General features: G+C 40.4%; 1 protein-coding gene across 4 annotated transcripts in view; it reads left to right on the top strand.

The window, feature by feature from the left end:
- Window positions 1–19849, top strand: part of MEIS1 (Meis homeobox 1) — a 153346-nt gene that overhangs the window by 101878 nt on the left and 31619 nt on the right. For all 4 annotated transcript variants that reach the window (XM_082216434.1, XM_082216432.1, XM_082216435.1 and 1 more), the window contains one exon: window positions 17760–17836. In XM_082216434.1, coding sequence (XP_082072560.1) covers window positions 17760–17836 — 77 coding nt within the window. The remainder of the gene's footprint in view (window positions 1–17759; window positions 17837–19849) is intronic.

The following is a 19849-nucleotide window of genomic DNA, read 5'->3' as shown; positions in this document are numbered from 1 at the left end:
TCTCAAAAATCACCCCAGAAATCTGTCTGAAGTTATCTGTGTAAGGTTGTAAGTTTAGACAAGAGTTGGAATCTGAGCAGTAGGAGAAATGGCAAAGCGGCCAAAGACTATGGCCGAAGACTGTGGAGTGTGTGGCGTACATGTGTGTGGCAACACACCATTGCTGTCATGGTGAGATCAAATGCGGGAGAAGCTTCCAGTCTTTCTTGCACTGCAGTACAAAGACATGCATTTCTCTTCCCTTCCTCCTTGCCTCACCCTTACTCTGGATGCTTCAAGTTCTTGGATTGCATAAAATGTACTAATTTCTAATGTGGATATTGCAGTAAAGTGATTCTTTCGAGAGGGTGCTGATACAACTCCTTGCCAAGGGCACAGGGACCCTAGGTTCGCCTTTCGGCATATTGGTGTTCAGCCGACTGGTCAATATTTGTCTAGAACCCCCTTTCTTTGAAGGTGGGAACATTTCTATGTCTTTAGCCTCATATCACCACCTGTTCTCCAAGAATCTTTGAAAAAAATCTAGACTGAAGCTCTGAGATTGCTTCTGTAAATTCATTTAGTGTCCTAGTATGCAATTTGTGAGACTCAGAAGACTTTTTAGAGTGTGTGGGTGCTCCCATACCATCTCTTTACCTAACGTGGCCTATAACTCCCTCCCTTCATCATTTGGTCTACTTTTTTGCCAGGTCAAACACAATTACCCTTGTAGGAAAAGGCTGAGCCATAGCAGGAGTCTAGCAGTTATGTCTTCTGTCACGCCTTAACATTTCTCTATCCTCTATGCAGCAAACTTACCACTCCTTGTTCTTCATCTTGCTCTTTAAGAAACCAAACCCTTTTCATTTTTAACATCTTGTGGGAGCCATTGGGTTTATTCTATGCTTTAGCCCTCCTGGCACTTTCCAAGCTCTGGCTGCTCTTCTGGCCTTGGTGGTTTATGCCTTCAACTTCGTATTTATGCTACTTTAAATCTGAGTTCGAGACCTGCTTGTTCCTCCACTCCAGCTTCTTTAAAGGTAAAGGTAAAGGGACCCCTGACCTTTAGGTCCAGTCATGGCCGACTCTGGGGTTGCGGCACTCATCTCGCTTTACTGGCCAAGGGAGCCGGTGTACAGCTTCCGGGTCATGTGGCCACATGACTAAGCCACTTCTGGCGAAACAGAGCAGTGCACCGAAATGCCATTTACCTTCCCGCCGGAGTGGTACCTATTTATCTACTTGCACTTTGACGTGCTTTCGAACTGCTGGGTGCGCAGAAGCTGAGACCAAGCAACGGGAGCTCACCCCATCACGGGGATTCGAATCACTGACCTTCTGATCGGCAAGTCCTAGGCTCTGTGGTTTAACCCACAGCGCCACCCGCGTCCCTCCAGCTTCTTTAGGTGCCTCCAATTTTCTTTGCTCACTGGAATGGTTTGCAGTTGAACTCCTTCCTCAAGTATTTCTGCCCATTGCTTCCAATAGTTCTTTAAAACTTGTGGAAATCATCTTTACTAAAGACCAGAGTGCATATCTAACTTAACCCAGCTTTCCCTTTCCTGAGTATCATGACTCCCAGTTACAGCTCTTATTAAAAAGGCGGTCTCCTCTAAGAAAGAGAGGCACTTTTATTGACCTCTTTCAAAGAATACCATTATCATTACTAAGAAATGTTTAAGACCGTGAGAACAGACTAGTACTTCCCCAATTCAACTAACAAAAAAACCCTTTTGGTTTGACATGGAATGCTTTCCATGTTCACTGAAGCACCAACATGCTGGGAGATTGCAGCTCTTATTTAAGGAATATTGATATGGTATGGTATCCCATTTTGTGTTCCCACAGAATGGCTAGAGGCAGGTGGTAGAAATCACTTTGTACAAACTACCATTTTTTCCTTTTGCAGTTCCTTTGGCTTACATGCCTGTAAAGGGTCCATCAGCTCTTTGTGAAGCATCCATCCCTGCTAGTATAATGTGGTCCTTGGAGCTACGGTACTTCACAGATTTTGCAACAATGATATTAAAGCTGTAGTAAATACATAAATTATGAAGGATAAACTTGTGTCTTTGGACTGAGAGCTAGGGTCTGTGGCCAATCAGAAGTACCAAGTGTGTGACCTCAAGCATTTAGGAAGTTTGTTTTCCTTTTACATATTTCCTGTAAGAAACACCAGAGTAATACTGGCATAGCTCTGGCAAACACAATTGTCCTGGCTCAAGTGTGAAGCGGCCTTTGATGTGAGTCAGTGAATCTCTGAAAACAGTGTGAATAAACATCAGGGGCTTGGGTACTGCTGATGATATGAAAATGAATTCCACAAGCATAATGTCCATTTGGAAGTTATTTGTATAGATAAATTGTTGGGCAGGGCGAAGCAGGAGTTTATACTGCATTCACCTTGCAATGAAAACAAGGTCCACTCTTTGGGGAAGATGCATTTTAATACAAGGTGCTTCCAGTCCTTGAGCATATCCTTCCTTTTACCTATTTACCTTCCTTTTACCTTATTCCTCAAAAAAGGGTGTTTTAAAAAAGAACTTTGCCGGATAAGAATACGATAATATTCCCCTGTAGGCTGTTGTCAGGGGGAGGGGGATTCATTAAAAAGTAGTTATTTCCATTATGCACCATTATTTTTTATCTTTATTGCTTATCTATAGTTTTCATGGCACTTTTAATGACATGCTTGGTCAGAAAAGGTGAGGAAGAATGTGAGTACACTTGGCTCCTGTTAGTGCCTACGAGCTGTGCTTGAATCCTTGTCCCCATAGATTTTAATGTCCCTGCAGACTGCTGGCAGCCTGCTTCCAGCTGTGGCAGGCATGATGCAGTGAATTGCTTTTGAATGTTCTTTACTCAAATAGGCAGTAATTACAAGCTTAAAGAGGTTTAGTGGTCCAGTAAACTACATAATCACCCCTGAATTAGCCTGGGCTCATCAGTTGCAGTCCAGCAAGCTCAAGACTGCTGTTTGTATGCAGTCTTTATCACATAGCAACCTGAGCAGCAGGTGTGGAACAGCAAGAATCCCCCATAAACACAACTGTCTACTGGGGACAATGATCTCTAATGAGATGAGGCTACACCATCACTGTAATTTAAGTGGGAAAATAAACGCCAGAGAATGTGTTCCAGCTCCAAGCAAGATTCCTTGGGCACAGTGGGAACAGGATTGCTGCTTTCTCTGTGATGGAAGATTCCCCCCCCCCCAAGTTGCTAGATATTTAACTCTCTCTTTTTCTTTTTAAATGATGTTTTATGTATGTTACCCTTCATCAAAAAAAGGTGGTGAATATTTAATTGTGGGCAGAGCAGTTGTACTGTTTGAGGGTTTGTAATGATGCCAGCAGACAAAAGTTTCAAAATAGCTCCTGAAATTCTTTAACCTCTTCTGATTCTCCTAATTTTTTTTTGCCAGCTCCTTCCTTCCTTCCTTCCTTCCTTCCTTCCTTCCTTCCTTCTTAAACCCCTTTTATACTGTTACATAGCTAAACTTAGGAGCCCTTCATTGCTTTTTCCTAGAATACAAATATGTCAGAATCAGAAAAAGTGTTTATTTATTAACATTTCAAATGGTGCCAGAATGTTCCTCTGCCTGTGGCACGTGGACCAGGAAGTGGGTACATGGCAAAAATCAGCTACCCCAATTTGCATTAGCAGAAGCACTTTCCTCTAAGGCAAAGCTTCTACTGGATACAGACCAATGTCCCCCCCCCCCCACCACCCATGTGTATTTACTTTGGTTATTTAAAATATTTATTAATCGCCTTTCATCAAAAGATTCCAGAGCAGTGTGAAAAAGTTTGTGTACAAACTAAATATAATTTAAAGCAAACAATGAAACATAACAATATGCAATATGCAATAAGACAAAAACGAATTTAAACTGAAACAACTAAAGACCAAAGGAGAACAAGCAAACTCACCCAAAATGCCTGGTTAAACAGGAAAAACTTCACCTGGCACTGAAAAGTTGCCTTTTGAGGGAAGAAATGCCAGAATTCAGGGTGCTACTGCAGAAAATGCTGTCTCCATTGTAGCAGCATAATGTATCTCCAGTGGTGTCTGATGCCCATTGGGACTAGTGGCTCAGAAGGCAGGAAGACCAACAGGAGCCAGAGCCAGTGCTAGGCAGAGCCAACTAGTTCTGGTTGGTTCCCATCCTCATCCCTGTTGAGTTCATAGAGTCACAAAATCTTAAAATTGTAGAGTTGGAAGGGACCATGAGGGTCATCTAGTTGAACCCCCTGCAATGCAGGGATCTTTTGCCCAATTTTGGGCTCGAACGCATGACCCTAAGATTAAGAGTCTCGTGCTCTACTGACTGAGCTATCCCAAGGAATACTTCTGAAATGAAGAAAGAAGCAAATGACATGCACTTCCATTCCTTGGACTCATAGGTGCCAACTCCCTGTGGCCCAGGGTGCCTGAGCACCCACAAAATTCCCCATGAATGGCCAGGCACCCACAAATTTCGGTGCCAGGGCCATGCACACTGCATGGCACCCATGGCCCCGGGCACCCACCGTTGCGGGGCCAAGTTGGCATTCCTGCCTGGACTTGTTGTTAAGTAGGAAGGCAAGCAAGTGGTAGGACACTGAGGGCAGGCTAAGGTTGGAGGGGTCGTTTGCCCTGATGGACAATTCATTTATAAGTTGTTTTCTTTATTATGTTTCTATCGCATCTTTTTTCCCAAGGAGCTCAAAGTGGTATCCAAGGTTCTCCCCGCTCCTCAGCTAATCCCTACTACGACTCCGTGAGGTAGAGCAGGCTGAGAGGCAGTTTCATGGCCAGCCTTGCTGTAGCTCTTAAGATATGAACAGGATGATTTGGTAGAGAAGCGTTCTTTTAGATATTTAGATCCCAATCTGAATGGGCTTTGAAGATGAGAACGTAGCTACTGCAGATCTTTCAAGAGAGGTGTAATATGAACAACTCTGTCTATGCAAGTTAAAACTCTAGCAACTGAGTTCTGCTGTAGCTGGGGCTTCCAGGTCATCTTTAAGGGCAGTCCCACACATAATGCATTACGTAATCCATCCATGTTGGAAGAAATGAAGCAGTTCTGAGTGTCAGAAACTTGCATTTGTCCGTCACAAGGAAGGAGGAAACTAATGAATTGGAGAATGTGTCCATATTGGATTTATGCCATCCATGTTTCCTTTTTAAGCCTGTGATTGTATTTGCTCCACATAAACCAGCTGAACTGAGTGCACACCCTTATCCTTAGGTTCCTGTAATCTTGTTGCCCAATGAGGCATGCCCATGAGCTTGTTACCCAAGAAGGAAACTCGAAATACTCAGCAAAGAATAGAGTTGGACGGAAAGCAGAGAAAAATAAACAGAAGCTAGTGAAAGGGGAGGGCTATGGCTGATGCTGCTATTATTTTACCAAAGATGGTGATGCATATTCAAGGCTACCTGCTTAAAAACTGTTTAAATGAGATAAAACATTGCAGTATTAGCAAAGAACTAGACTTCAGTTATGAAATATTTGCCTCAACAAATCTGTCTCAGACTTTGACTAAAACCAGTACAGATGCTTTTATGGAATTAAGTTGCTCTGTGAATTTTTACTTTTATAGCAGTTAAGGGCCTCTTCAGTTTTAGTTTGGGGAAGGACAGTTTCCTTCTGTATATTTTTATTAATATCTTTCAAGGTCCCAAGGTAGCTTTCTTTTGAAAAAACTTGGTTTAATTAAACACTCAGTTTAAACTCATTTTAATAGTAGGTATAATTGGACGGGAAGATCAGTAACACGATTGCTAGTCTCTTGCATATAATCTCTATTTTTTTACTATGATACAAATATAATTTCTCATGTCCTTTAGGTGCACTTCTCCAATACACCAGACTAATATACTTTATGTACAGACTATTCCACTGGAAACCCTTGGATTCCTTGTTATTAGTAAAGCGTCATAAAACTTGAATCTCAGAAAGGGAAGGTTCATCACTGAGCTGTATTATATAACAAAATGTTAGATCTAATATGTAGTGCAATTACTGTGATACTGGATTAACAAAATATGGTACATCACTTAATGCTTAGGTGGTTAAATGCTTTTCAAATACTTCACAAGTCACATAGCACAGGAAAATGCCAATCAGGTTTCAACACATGGGGGCTTGATACAAATTCAGTTGTAATAACTGAAAAGGCTCCATCTTGATTTCAGATCATCTGAAACTGTTCGCATAATAAACCAATATGTAATGTGATACAGATTGCAATCTTAGGGCAAAAGCAGCCCTCTTTAAGCTTTTCTCATGAACTACATTTTACAGTCAGTCAGAGACAAAATGTTGGGTGCAGAGAAGAAGTTCTTCCTCTTTCATTCATCGTCCTTTGTCTTTCCCCCTCTATATACACAGCTAGCAAGCTAGTCTGTTAAATAATAACAGTACGTAATAGTTAGGGAGATTCAAGGCGGTATTTTCTAGCATCTTCATAAGATCAGCTGAGCTCATTTTCACAAATGATAGTACGGTATGTTTTTCAAGAATGATACCTGCTGCAATTCAGGGCTAGTCCAATACATTTGTTACCTGACTACCCACAATGGCCATGTTCTGCCTCCACTGTTGGAGGGGGTGCCTCTGAATAAATGCCCCTTGCAGGGAATCACAAGTGGGGAGAGTGCTGTTGCACTCAGGTTCTGTTTGCAGGCTTCCAATGGGCATCTGGTTGGGTAAAGGTAAAGGGACCCCTGACCATTAGGTCCAGTCGTGGCCGACTCTGGGGTTGCAGCACTTATCTCGCTTTTCTGGCCGAGGGAGCCGGCGTGCAGCTTCCAGGTCATGTGGCCAGCATGACTAAGCCACTTCTGGCGAACCAGAGCAGCACACGGAAACGCCGTTTACCTCCCCGCCAGAGCAGTACCTATTTATCTACTTGCACTTTGACCTGCTTTCGAACTGCTAGGTTGGCAGGAGCAGGGACTGAGCAACGGGAGCTCACCTTGTCGCGGGGATTCGAACCGCCGACCTTCTGATCGGCAAATCCTAGGCTCTGGTTTAACCCACAGCGCCACCCATGACTCCCATCTGGTTGGGTACTGAGAGTCTAACAGGATGCTGGACTACATGGGTCTTTGGCTGGATCCAGCAGGGCTCTTATTGTATTCTTATGAAGGGACTTGAATGAAAATGGTTGTAGAAATGTCTTTGACTCACTGGACATGTTTATGTGGTTTATAATAGAAGTAGGTTTCTGCAAGACTATGGGAGCTCAGCTTTTGAGTTTACTGGCTCTACTCTGCCCCACTCGGTGCATCCTCTTGCTGGAGGCATCGCATGAGAGATTCTGTTGTTCTGATTAGCAAGCTGAAAGGAAGATGTCAATTCATTGCTGCATTCCTTTGTCTCTTGAAAGCAACAATATTCCATCAGGGATCACTCCCTGCTATGGGTATGGTACTGGAGTCTGTGCACACTGGCCATGGAGCAGCGTCTTTTTGGTATGCTGCTAGTGCCTACTTCCTGGGATGCACTCACTAAGAAGGGCTGCCTGCCCTCAACACAGAGTGCTTTTAGATGCTTGGCTAAAGCCTGACACAGCTGACCATTTGTTTGGCTTCACCCTCTTGCTGCTGCAGTGGGGCTGTGCCTACTGATCTGCCTGCTGAGTGGATTGCCTTGTTGGGGCTGCATTTGGTTGCATATGTCACCCCAGCTTCTATTTCTGTTGTTGTCCATTTGTCTGTCTGTTTATTGCTTTGAAATTTCATAGTTATTCACTGGTTTTGAATTGTTAGACACTTTGGTTTCTTTGCCACGAGACAGCAAGGATATAAATAAAATAAATAAATAACTTTCTCCTGGATGGACAGTTTATTGTCTTCTAAGAACAGAATTAATTACACATCTTCTTAATGGATCATCTTTGATCTACAGGGCCAGGATCACAGCATAATATAAAGTGCATCTTGCAGGCCTTTCAGTATACTGGCTTGTGTGGGTGGGGGTCAGGGTCAGGGGGGAGAACAGCAAGCTGTGGTTTCAACTGCCTTTTTCTTTATAGGTTTTTCTCATCAAATGATGCTAATTGAAAATTAAGAAAGCAGGCTGAAATCTTGTGACTTCACTTATAGTGTTCCAAACATTTTTGGCTACTTTGCCGCTGCAGTTGCTCTAGTTGTTCTTTTTGATTCCAGCATGTGTGGGGATGCAAGGACTCGACTACTATAAATTCAAGCTATGTTCTTAGACTACACCATGCCCTGCTTTTGTAATGCAAATGAGAGGCACAAAGTGTCTCTTTGATAATATGCAGTCAGGAGACAGAAAAGGTTTCACTCAAACAGTAAAAGTAATTCATAAAGCTGAAAAGAGGAGTAAGAAAGCATTGTGATGTTTCTAAAAACGCCATAAATGTATTTTGTATCAACATAATTTTGACTATTTACACACTCCAAATGCAAAGCCCATGAAGAAAATTGTTGCCTTATTTTTGCTTTGTAGAGCAAAAGAAGTTTTGATTAAGCAGGATGAAAATTTACATTGATTTCCAAAATAGCATGCTTCAAATTTGTGAATGTTTTAATTGAACACCTAGTTTTAATTGAACACAGAACACTAGTCAGTTAATGTTAATATTTGCAATGTTGCTGAAACAGCAGCATTCAAACAAGAGAATTAGGGAGGAAGGAGAACCATTTTAACTTTTTATAATTATGTATACTTCAAAATCCTAATTGGGGATGCAGGCTGTGACAGGAGGTAACAAGACATGTAACAAAAATCTCCAAACCATATTCTAGGAATGTGTTAAGTTTATTGTGGGCAAGGCAGAACTCTTAGAAAAAATGCTACTACTAATCGCTCCTCCCCACCATATCCAGTACACTGCTTCGATGAAGGGCTTTCCTTTTTTATACATTTTCCAGTCCTGCTCATGTTAGGTCGCTTGTTCCAATGCTTGCTTTCATTCTTTTAAACTACAACTTGCAGCTCCTTTTTGTTTTTTCAGCTTGGGCAAAGAAGCCGCTCTGTGCCAAAAAGGAATTATTAACCTAGAGTCTGAAAGGAGATAACTTAGTCTGATTTTATCATAGCAACAGTTTTCCCATGGACTGGCTTGCACATATTCTATAGCCATAACGATGAGGCATTGCGCTGGGCAAGGTATTAGGTCTGGGAATGTTATTGCCACTTGGTTATCAAGATGGAAAAGATAATATATCACTATCCTAAAATACACATTTGCTGGAGAATTTTGTGAAAGGAGTGCATTTGGAGAAACAGTGGGATAAAGATATAAGTCTGAATATAGCCCTGCTGCATTTTTACTGTTTGCTACTTTGCTTACTGATTATAGTAAAGTGTTGGGGCGGGAGGCGGATTAGACCAAATAACCACACTGTTTAAAAATGCCTTCATGTCAAGATGTTGTTGTTGTTGTTTAGTCGTTTAGTCGTGTCCGACTCTTCGTGACCCCATGGACCAGAGCACGCCAGGCACTTCTGTCCTCCACTGCCTCCCGCAGTTTGATCAAACTCATGCTAGTAGCTTCAAGAACACCATCCAACCATCTCATTCTCTGTCGTCCCCTTCTCCTTGTGCCCTCCATCTTTCCCAACATCAGGGTCTTTTCCAGGGAGTCCTCTCTTCTCATGAGGTGGCCAAAGTATTGGAGCCTCAGCTTCACGATCTGTCCTTCCAGTGAGCACTCAGGGCTGATTTCCTTCAGAATGGAGAGGTTTGATCTTCTTGCAGTCCATGGGACTCTCAAGAGTCTCCTCCAGCACCATAATTCAAAAGCATCAATTCTTCGACGATCAGCCTTCTTTATGGTCCAGCTCTCACTTCCATACATCACTACTGGGAAAACCATGGCTAGCAATTCCTTAAGTAATAGTATTAAACTGCAAAAATAATGCATAGTAGAAAATTACACTCTTCTGTCACTTTGATTTCTTTATTAGTGTTAAAATTACTGCTGTAATTCAGAATGCTGTGGCGGGTGGCATAGGGACTTTATGTTGCAGAACAGAAATGGAAGCAGTGAGCGCAAATAGTAGTTGCCCCCTGCTACTTCAGTGGCACTGAGCGGGAAGGGAGAGAAGGTTTTGCTATCCCTGTTCCTTAAGCCTCTCATAGGCTACCTTGGAGAACCGGAACACCCGCCTTATCTGCATATTGTTGGGAAATTACATTAATGTAGTTTTTATTTGGGCAATCACTGAGTGGCTTGAAATATAGTCATACAGCTGCAACTGAGGCCAAATGCAAAATATATATTTTTTTCTTATTCATGATTAAAAGATCAGGAGCATTCAGAGAGCTAATGCTTCGCTCTCTTATTCCTCCCTCCCCCATGGAAATTTTCCATCCCCTTTTCCATAGTACAGCATAGTACAGGCAACTCCCCATTTGCACAGGGGTTACATTCAGAAGCACCTCACATTTAAATGAAATGGTGTATGTTTCAGACACCATTGGAAAAGCTTGCAAACACCCTCTACACCTCAGGACGCCCTTGGAAACCCCTTAAAAAAACCCAACAGTATTACCAGACACCAAACTCCACTGAACTCCACAACAATCGCTCGCTCCCTCCAAACCCCCACGCTCAAACTCCAACTCTCCATAGGCCTCAATGGTCAGTGTAAGGCTTGTGGGATTGCCAGGTGCTGCTTTTGGACCTTTTTTTGCCCTTTCTGGGCTCTTTTAGGACTGTTTTTGCCATGTGTAAATTGGTTGTTGCCTGTATAGCTAACATGGAAAAGGGAAGGGAGGGGGAAATTTGCATGGGAGGAGGGAGGGATTATCTCAGTTTTTCAAATTCTGGTTAAAATGACCATTGTTATGTTGTTGTTATGGTTATGTTATGTTATGTTATGTTATGTTTGTTTAAAGGCTGAATGAATATTTATGTACAGTATTTATAGGACACTATATAACAGAGATATCGGGATGGCTTACTACTATAATGAAAACTCTGGGGTGCCACCACTAAAAAGGCTTTCTCTTCCATAGCCATCTATTGCGCCTCACTTGTTGGGGGCACTTGGGGAAAAGGGTATCTGAATTTGTCCCTAAGATTCAAATTGCAGTTGGTATCTTTAATATTGCTTTCCAACATACATTAATATAATCAGGCTGTAATTATCTCTATTCTCCCTGGATCCCTTTTCTTAAAAAATGTGTTAAATTAACCATTTTGCAATCCTCAGGTATGGAGGGTGACCTTAGGGACAAGTTACATATTTTTGTTGAAATTTCAGCAATTTTACATTCCAGTTATTTAAGAACTCTTTGAGGGATCCAGTAATTTTTTTCCAGTTTTAAATTTGTCAGTAATGCCTTGAACCTCATCTTCTGTCATCACTATTTGCTTCAGTTCCTCATACTTCCTTCCTAAGAAAGTTAGCTCAGGCAGAGGGATCTTTCCTACATCCTTCACTGTGAAGACGGATGTGAAGAATTCATTTAGCTTCTTTCTGTAGTCCTGTAGCCTTTGACTCCCTTGTCACCCGAAGATTTGATATCAGTTGTGGGGCAAGTAAATACATGGCTGCAAAGCAACAATTAGGAGTATTATAGTGTGCTCCTGCTAGTTCCTTGGCAGGTGGCAATTTGTATTAAACTCCTTTTAAAAATTTCACTAAATGCAAGACCCACAAGGATTGGTTCCACTCAAGAGCCCCCCCCCCAGTCTTTCCTTTGAAGTTTGGGCACCTGACATCATGGTGACATCAATGGGACAATCTCCCAAGAATCCCTCGAATGCCATTAGTCTCTGAAGGCAGATCAGCATAGTACAGACACAACACTGCACCATGGTTAATGTTGAACAGGAAAGGGACACCAGGAATCTGACATCAGGAATCACAAGACAGAGAAACCAGTAGGAGAACACTTCCATCTCCCAGGACATTCTATACAAGATCTCAAAGTATCTGTCATATTACAAAAGAATTTCAGTAATAGACTGGAAAGAGAAGTTGCTGAATTGCAACTTACTACCAGATTTTAAACCATGGAGAGACCTGGTCTGAATAGAGACATTGGATTCTTATCTCATTATACATGATAAAGCTATTTTTAGCCATCTCATCTTTTTCCTGTAAGACCAGTTGCAGCCGTTAACAGTCGTCAACACCTATCAGCCAATCACCCATTCCCACCACCCTTCTGAGTAATACCCCTCCCCACCCTCTCACTATATATAAGGGTCTGGTGACTTCCGTTTCAATGTATCTGAAGAAGTGTGCATGAACACGAAAGCTCATACCAATAACAAACTTAGTTGGTCTCTAAGGTGCTACTGGAAGGAATTTTTTTATTTTGTTTTGACTACGGCAGACCAACACGGCTACCTACCTGTAAAGGGAAGGGACAGTGAATTCATCCAGGAAAGAGAAGATGCTTTCGATATGTTAGCCATGGTTAAGATAATTGGAAAATTTAATAGCAGTCAGTAGAATATTCAAGTAGAATATTGAGGTGAGCTGTGATGGCTTTCTTTTCTGGAAAATCCTCTTTTCGAATCTTGCCTCTGCCATGACCTCACTAAGTGTATTGGAGGCTAGTAGTTATCAGTTTTATTTCCCCTTCTGCAATAAAGGGGATAATAATGCCTACAATCAGCAAAATCAGCTTTTACTCTTCAAAAAGGGCCATTTGAATACAGTTAACAGTTGTTTGTACATCATGTGTAGTACAACCCTGAGAACATCTTTAGTATTCTTTTAGTCTTCTTGAATGTAGCAATTAAATATGATGCATTCTAAAACACGTTAATGGTATCAAGCAATCCACACATTGGATTTATCTGTATAAGGTTGAAGAACATGTTTGTTGAATTTATTGTTTGGTATAGTAGCAACAGCATATTGCTGCTAACTACAGCCCTTATAAACATGCAAGAGCTTTGTAAAACAATAGATCTTGTGTCAAAATCCTATCGCAAGGCTGGTTGGTCTGAATTTGCTCATATGCCTACCTGCAATCTGAGCCTCTTCCCTTCCCCCTTTGACCCTAGCTATGAAAGGTAAGCTGCATTCCTCCAATATAAATGTGTGCTGGATTGATTCTAGGAAGGGAGCATAAGCCTCACCATACATAATCACTGTTTTATGGCTTTCACTCATTTGGAGGTGTTAATGCAGATCAAATGGAAAACACTCCAGAAAGAATAGCTCAGGCTACTGCTCTGCCCTATATGTGGTCCTAATCGTTAATTCTTATTGTAAGATCTAAAGGTAATTTTGTTTGCTCTCCTAATGTGTTACAGCTTTCCCAGAGGCTTGAACATATCCTTTCTCAAATTCCCATCTTGATCAATTGTGTGCAAATAATTAAGCTTTTAAGAGATAATGGTATGAGGCTAATGTACACAACAAAAGTAAAGATCTCAAGTCACTGTTTATCGAGCAGTGGCCCAATCTCTTTTCATATCCCCAAGTGATCTTGGTGATAAGTATACTTCTTAGCCGAAATCAGTGCTTATGTTAATTATTGACTGGTTTTCAAGGGTTTTTTTTTTGTTCTTTAAAAAAATGTATGAGATGCTGCTGTGGAAAGATAGTCGTTATTGCTAAAAAGATTAAAAGAGAATTGTCAGCAATTGTGGAAAATGAATTTCCTATTTTATTATTTTATTAAAATGACAGTTATCAGGTTCTTACTCTTTCCTCTGTTGCAATGCTCTGTCTGCTATTGCCTGTAGCATGTGCCTTACTAGCCTCATGGGTGGAAATATAAGAAGGTTTTCAATGTTTTTACAGCAGCCTAGCCTGTGGCAAGTTGATTCTTTGCCATGGTGCTTGTTGTTTGTTTGTTTGTTTCTTATTCTTAGTTTAGAAGGAATCATTCATGCTATCTGCAAAAAGCTTATAATGGAGATTCATAATTTTTCAGGTATTTGAAACATACTGTAATTCTTTTCAACTCAACCTCATAGTGAACTTTTTCTGGGAGAGATTATCTACATGAAGTCATGGCTTTCATGTGATTATAGCAATTATAGGTTTTTCATGAAACTGAACATTTTTTTGCTACACTAAGCCAATAACCAGAGGGGGTGGGGTGGGGGTGAAGAATCAGATGACCATAAATATACCATAGTTTAACATATTTTTTCAGATGCTTCTGGTAATTGGTGTTTTTTTATTTTGATTTTTACAGTAGCTGTATTATTCTAATGGCTAATTTTATCTGTTCTTGTCTATTTTTTTAAAAGTCCAGAACAATTGAAAATTGCTTATTGGCGACAGACTTCTCAATCCCCATAGCTCGAGGCTGTGCTAAAAATTCTTGCTCCTGCATAGAATTAGGCACAGCTTGCTTGGTTACGTAAAGTCAGATCACATGCAAGGTATAAAGCAAAATAAGAAAGAGAAATAGTGTTTGTTGTTACATCGAGGTAATAAAGAGTTAAACCTAAGTAAACAAAATGGTAAACAAACTGAACAGCAAGCATTTGAAAACAACATTAGAGGTTACTTAGGGTAATTTGTTGTGAAAAACAATTCTGAGAGCTACTGTATCCCTACATAAATTATCAGAAAAGGCACAATGTCTAGGAACACAGGAACCCGCAATATACCCAGTCAGCTCAGTACTGCCTACACTGGCTGGCAGTGGGTTTCTAGGCTTTAGGCAGGAATCCCTCCCAGTCTTAGCTAGGGAATACTGATTATTGAATCTGGGACCTTTTGCATGCACGGCAAATGTTCTGCCACTGACCTATGGCCCTTCCCTGACTAGAATGATAGTACAGTGTGTAACATCACAATCTGGCAAGGCTACAACCTAGCAACTCATATCGAAGCATTGCATTGATGTAGCTGGAGGGATTATTCCTGCTGTGCTAGAAGCAGAGTCCATTACCTGCCATATTATGCTAAGTGTTTTACAGAACAGAAGTAGGTAGAGACAACGGATCCTGATAGAAGAGAGTCTGAGAACTAACTCACAAGAATACAGTCTTAGGCATTTCTCAGTCAACTATGTTGGCACATCCCCAGATAAGTTGTTAGAAAGCCATTGTAACTGACAGACAGGGTAGATTGAGGATCTCAACCCTCATAGTGCATAGTAAATACCACCAGATCTACCTTGTTTGTGCACCTAATATGTAGGCCTTTGCAATCATAGGTACAATTAGGACAAAGGCCCCTCACTATTTGGATGGCCAGAATTAAAATGTTGCATAGGTTCATTTTATAAATTGATCTGCCAAAAAGTAAGGTGGATATAGCACAAGACCACTTGTTTGTAACTGACCACTTGTTTGTAATTGTAGAGTCAGAACAGGCATAAACACAGTGAAAAGTGCCAAAATGTCCACATTCTTTCATTCTTTCTGTAAAATATAAAAGCAAACATTTCTCAGCATGTTTACTTGATGTTGAAAGTGTTAGTTAAGTTACAATGGTGCTTGAAATTGAGGGTTTTATAAAAAATCATTTGCGAATAACTTTCTAATTTTGTCCAACGCTAAAGTCTAGCTTAAGAGCACCTCCCCAGTCTGGTTTATTCTTATTAGTTGACTCCACATCGATTCTCTCACATTGCAACATTATCTTTACTAGGCTTTGGATTTGTCTTGGAAGTAAATTCCAAAGCAGAAGTTGTTCAGGATTTTGCGGGCCCTTGGGCAAGAGGCTATCTGGGGGCTCTCCATTTTGTTCATGGATGTGTGGAAAAGAAGAAGCCCTTGAGAAAGAATAATACGCTTTCTCTTCCCAGTGTGTAACCAATGCAGGTTACGGAAAGGGGCTTCCAGGGCAATGAATCTGATTTAATATATATTTATGGAAACTATACCTGCATGTGTTGAACCAAAGGCTGGCTAATGGATATGGGAGATCACTTCACATGTGTGCAATAACAGGGAAGGTGTTAGTGGGGCTCTATAGTGGCTCGTAGAGCAGTCCTTAGGCCCCAGCAAATGCTTTTTTACTCAGTTCACTGCTGATGCCTGCCATGTGGCTGCACAGGGGTATCGTTGCCACTTGCTTCACATTGTCATTTTCACTTTCCCAACCTCACTTCATGCAAACTGTTCCCAGGTATGTGACCCCAGGATGATGTGGAGAAATGCATTATGTGTGATATGAAGCAGAAGTACATGAACACACACTGCACTGATTATCACAGCCATGGCAACACCAAAAAATTACTTGGGATAGTAATATGGAACAAATAATACGGAGCAGTAATGGAACAAATACCGTATTTTTCGCTCTATAACACGCACCGGACCATAAAAATATTCTAAACGAAATAGTGGATATATGATTTTTGTGGTTCATGCTGTGGCCACAGACATGTGATCTGACAGTGAGTTTGGAGTAGCCCAATGCAAAAATCCTGAGGATCCATGTGGATCCATGCTTTGTAACTACGGAGGAGGGAAGGAAGGGGAACCATGGATCCTCTGCTCACGACTGCAGCAGATCCCCCCCCCTGCCACCCGCAGGCATTCCCTCCATAACACGCACAGACATTTCCCCTTACTTTCTAGGAGGAAAAAAGTGAGTGTTATGGTGCAAAAAATACGGTAATATTTGAAATGTTTATGGGACCGACAATATTGATTTATTTTGGGGAAAATACATGAAGAAAGCTCCCAATCATTATCTAATTTTATTTTGAAAGTCTTGCGAATTATGTGAATTAAGATGACAGCGGATAGCATTCTAAATTACAGTGAGCTGAATTCCTGTTTTTAATGAAGTGGGCCAGAATAGATTAGTCAGTTTTGATTCTGAGAGCCTCCTGGTGTGGTGGTGTTTATACTGAAAGTACAGAAATATTTTAATACAGTGGATCCCAACTCAATGCATCACTTCAAAATTGATAAGGGTCTTGCTAGACCATTTAAAGAATTTTCTGCCTGTTGTTGTAATGCACTGTGCTAGATGCTGTATAGTTTTAATTGCATTTCTATGTATGTGTGTGTGTGTGTGTGTGTGTGTGTATCATTTTATGCATTGCTATTTCAGTTACATATAAGAAATGAAAGCAGCAATAAAATATATAAAATAAATATGTATACTTATTATGAAGGATATGCCATCTCCCATTGTGAACTACAAACCCACAGACACAATGCGGAACCACTGGTGATCCATGAACCCCTGTTTAAGAGTCCCAGTTTGATCAAAGGATTAAAAGCCCCATGCATAAATATGGCATAAAGCTATGCAGAAGTAAAATAATGTGATGAGAGGGCATTTTCTAAACTGAAAGCTGAAATTCTCACAGCAGAAGTTGTATTTCTGAGTTGATGATTGCCCTTGTTCTTGACTACAATTGAGCTTAACACTTTAAGTGCATAAAACACAAGTATTTTGATCAAAAGTTGGTAGCTGGGTTGGTTCATTAGAACAAAATTCATAAGCAAAGTTAATGTTTGCCAGTAAGATGCAGGCCTCATATCAGTATAAAATCAGAGTATGGACTGTTGCACATACTATTGTGCAAAATACAGAAAATGATAAGGTATGTAATTCTGTCAAACAAGAGTTGGAACTTTGTGCTACTGTTGCAACTACCCTCCCTCTGTGTCAAAAGTACTTGCTTGTATCCTAAGCAGCTCTTTCTACACTTCACTAATCATTATAATTGGCTTGTCTTTTACTGCCATTAATTATATGATGTAGTAGCCCATTAATAATTATGAGAGTGACACACCTCAGCATTTTTGTCTTTAATTATAGATACTGCACTTTTACGATTCGACTAAGATAGCTGATAAAATTATCGTTTAATGTATGTATATATAATATTTATGTACATATACTTTGGTATCTTACAGCATCCTTACCCTTCAGAAGAACAGAAAAAGCAGTTGGCACAAGACACGGGGCTCACAATACTTCAAGTGAACAATTGGTAAGTAATTGTGCTTTAATGTTTGCACACAATCAGTATTCCAGCCTCTGGCAGCCTGCAGCTAATGGTTTGCATTGAGATGATGCAGTAGCCTACATTTCTTTGCTAGTTTATGGGTACAAAACCAGCATCGCCTCAGTGATGTTTTCAGCTAGGGGAACTAGTTATTTTACTCCTTCAGGGTTCTTCTACTCCTTCAGGATTATAGATATTTGCTTTCTCATAACTTGGGAAATAGTTAGATTTCGATGTATAACTATTTGTGTGGCGCCTGCTGCCTGGCTAGAATGGATCTATTTTAGGTCACCTTTCAAGCAGTCAATTTCTCTATTGCTAGGAAATTACAAATAAATTAACCATTATTATAGTTCTTCTATAGTCATTGGTTCATTCTGGCTTGATTTGTATTAAAGTATGTTCACGGCTCTTGCGACACAGCATACAAGCTGTTTAAATCCCATTAAAGTCAATGTAAGTTAAGCAAACTGAGCATGGGACCACACCCATGATCTGAGAAAGCTGGTTCTAAAATTGCTTTACAGCATAAAAGGGAGCAACCTGGAACAAATCTGCCCCAAATCTTGCTTTGGGAGAAAGAAAAAAAAAGGCTCCTTAAAAATATTAAGCTTTTGCTGTTTCTGATTACATGGGTCCTAAGTTAGCAAAAAGATCACCATTTTAAAAAAAATGATTTAATGTATTGCCATATGTTTTGCACAGAAATGCAGGTTTCACACTGTATACCAGAACAAGGCTTATATCTGGAGCATACTGAAATCTAATGCAGTGTAAAATTAAGTGTATCTAATTAATTGTCCTAATATTTTTTGATTAGTGTTTACGATGTGGAAACCTTACCCTCTTTGAAGTAATATCCAGAAAATGTCCACAGCAAGCTCAAAGCCTGGTGGGGTAGGGGAGAGGAGAAATGGGAGAGGGCCAGTTTCTAGACAAAAGTATTTTATATTATTCAGTAAGTGTCAGAGATTAATATTGCTGAAGCTTTAATTACATGGCCTAATCCATTTTAGTGAATAAATTTGGTTTTGATGCCTTACTGCACCTGCATTAACCAACCTTTCTCTGTCAGAGTGTGACTAGGGACCGATGGGAGACGTTTCAGATATATTAAACCCCATTACAGAAAATGTAATTTCTGTCAATATAATCCCATGTATTCTTCAATTTAGTACTTTGGAGATAACAAGCTACTTACAATATATTTGCCTTCAGAGGATTAATTCACAAAGTGCACTATCTGTGAGACACAGGCAGACTCCCATAATATAGCTTGTAAGGGTTATCAATTTCTGTGACCCTACAGCAGTCATGGGAGATCTATTTGTTGTAGCCTTTTAAATGTGTTGAATAATGAAAAACACAGAATGCTTTGTATATTGAATTGCACGTCCTGATATATTTTTATAATACCATGTTTAAATATTCTCAAATAATTAGAATATATATATATGTATTAATCACTAATAGGGACATCATAATACGAAAGCACACTTGATGCAGATTTACTAATGTATATTGCCTCTGTGTCTTAGTACATTTGTCCTTCAATCTTGTACGCAATTTTGCAAATAAGAGAAACTTGGGGGGGGGGTTGTGTATACTTCTGATATTATGAGAAATGTATTTGGTTTGCTTGCCTGTGGGCCCCAAAATTTGACCCAATCCAGATGAGGTGAAGCTACATTTACCTCCCCTTTATTTTAAATCAAGAACTAATCGCATACTAAAATCTATTTCACTGAACTCAGTGGAGGTTAGTTAACTTTGGTTGAATCATGACCATAGTAGGAACATGTGGCTACAGTATGAATGACACAAGGATATTTAAACTATGCTGCTGAAAGTCTAAAGCAGGGGTGGCCAGCTTGTGGCCCTCTCCAGATGTTGTTGGACTACAAGTCCCATTGTCCCTAGCCTCAGTCGGACAGCACTCTCTCCAACTTGCAATTCTCAACAACTGGTTCAGAGGCTTACTGCCTTTGTCAGTGGAGG

Source organism: Podarcis vaucheri, assembly GCF_965113315.1.
Source record: "Podarcis vaucheri genome assembly, chromosome: 3".
In the NCBI taxonomy this organism is placed as follows: domain Eukaryota; kingdom Metazoa; phylum Chordata; class Lepidosauria; order Squamata; family Lacertidae; genus Podarcis; species Podarcis vaucheri.
Note: the sequence above shows the minus strand (reverse complement) of the source record. Positions and strands in the feature narration are given on the sequence as shown.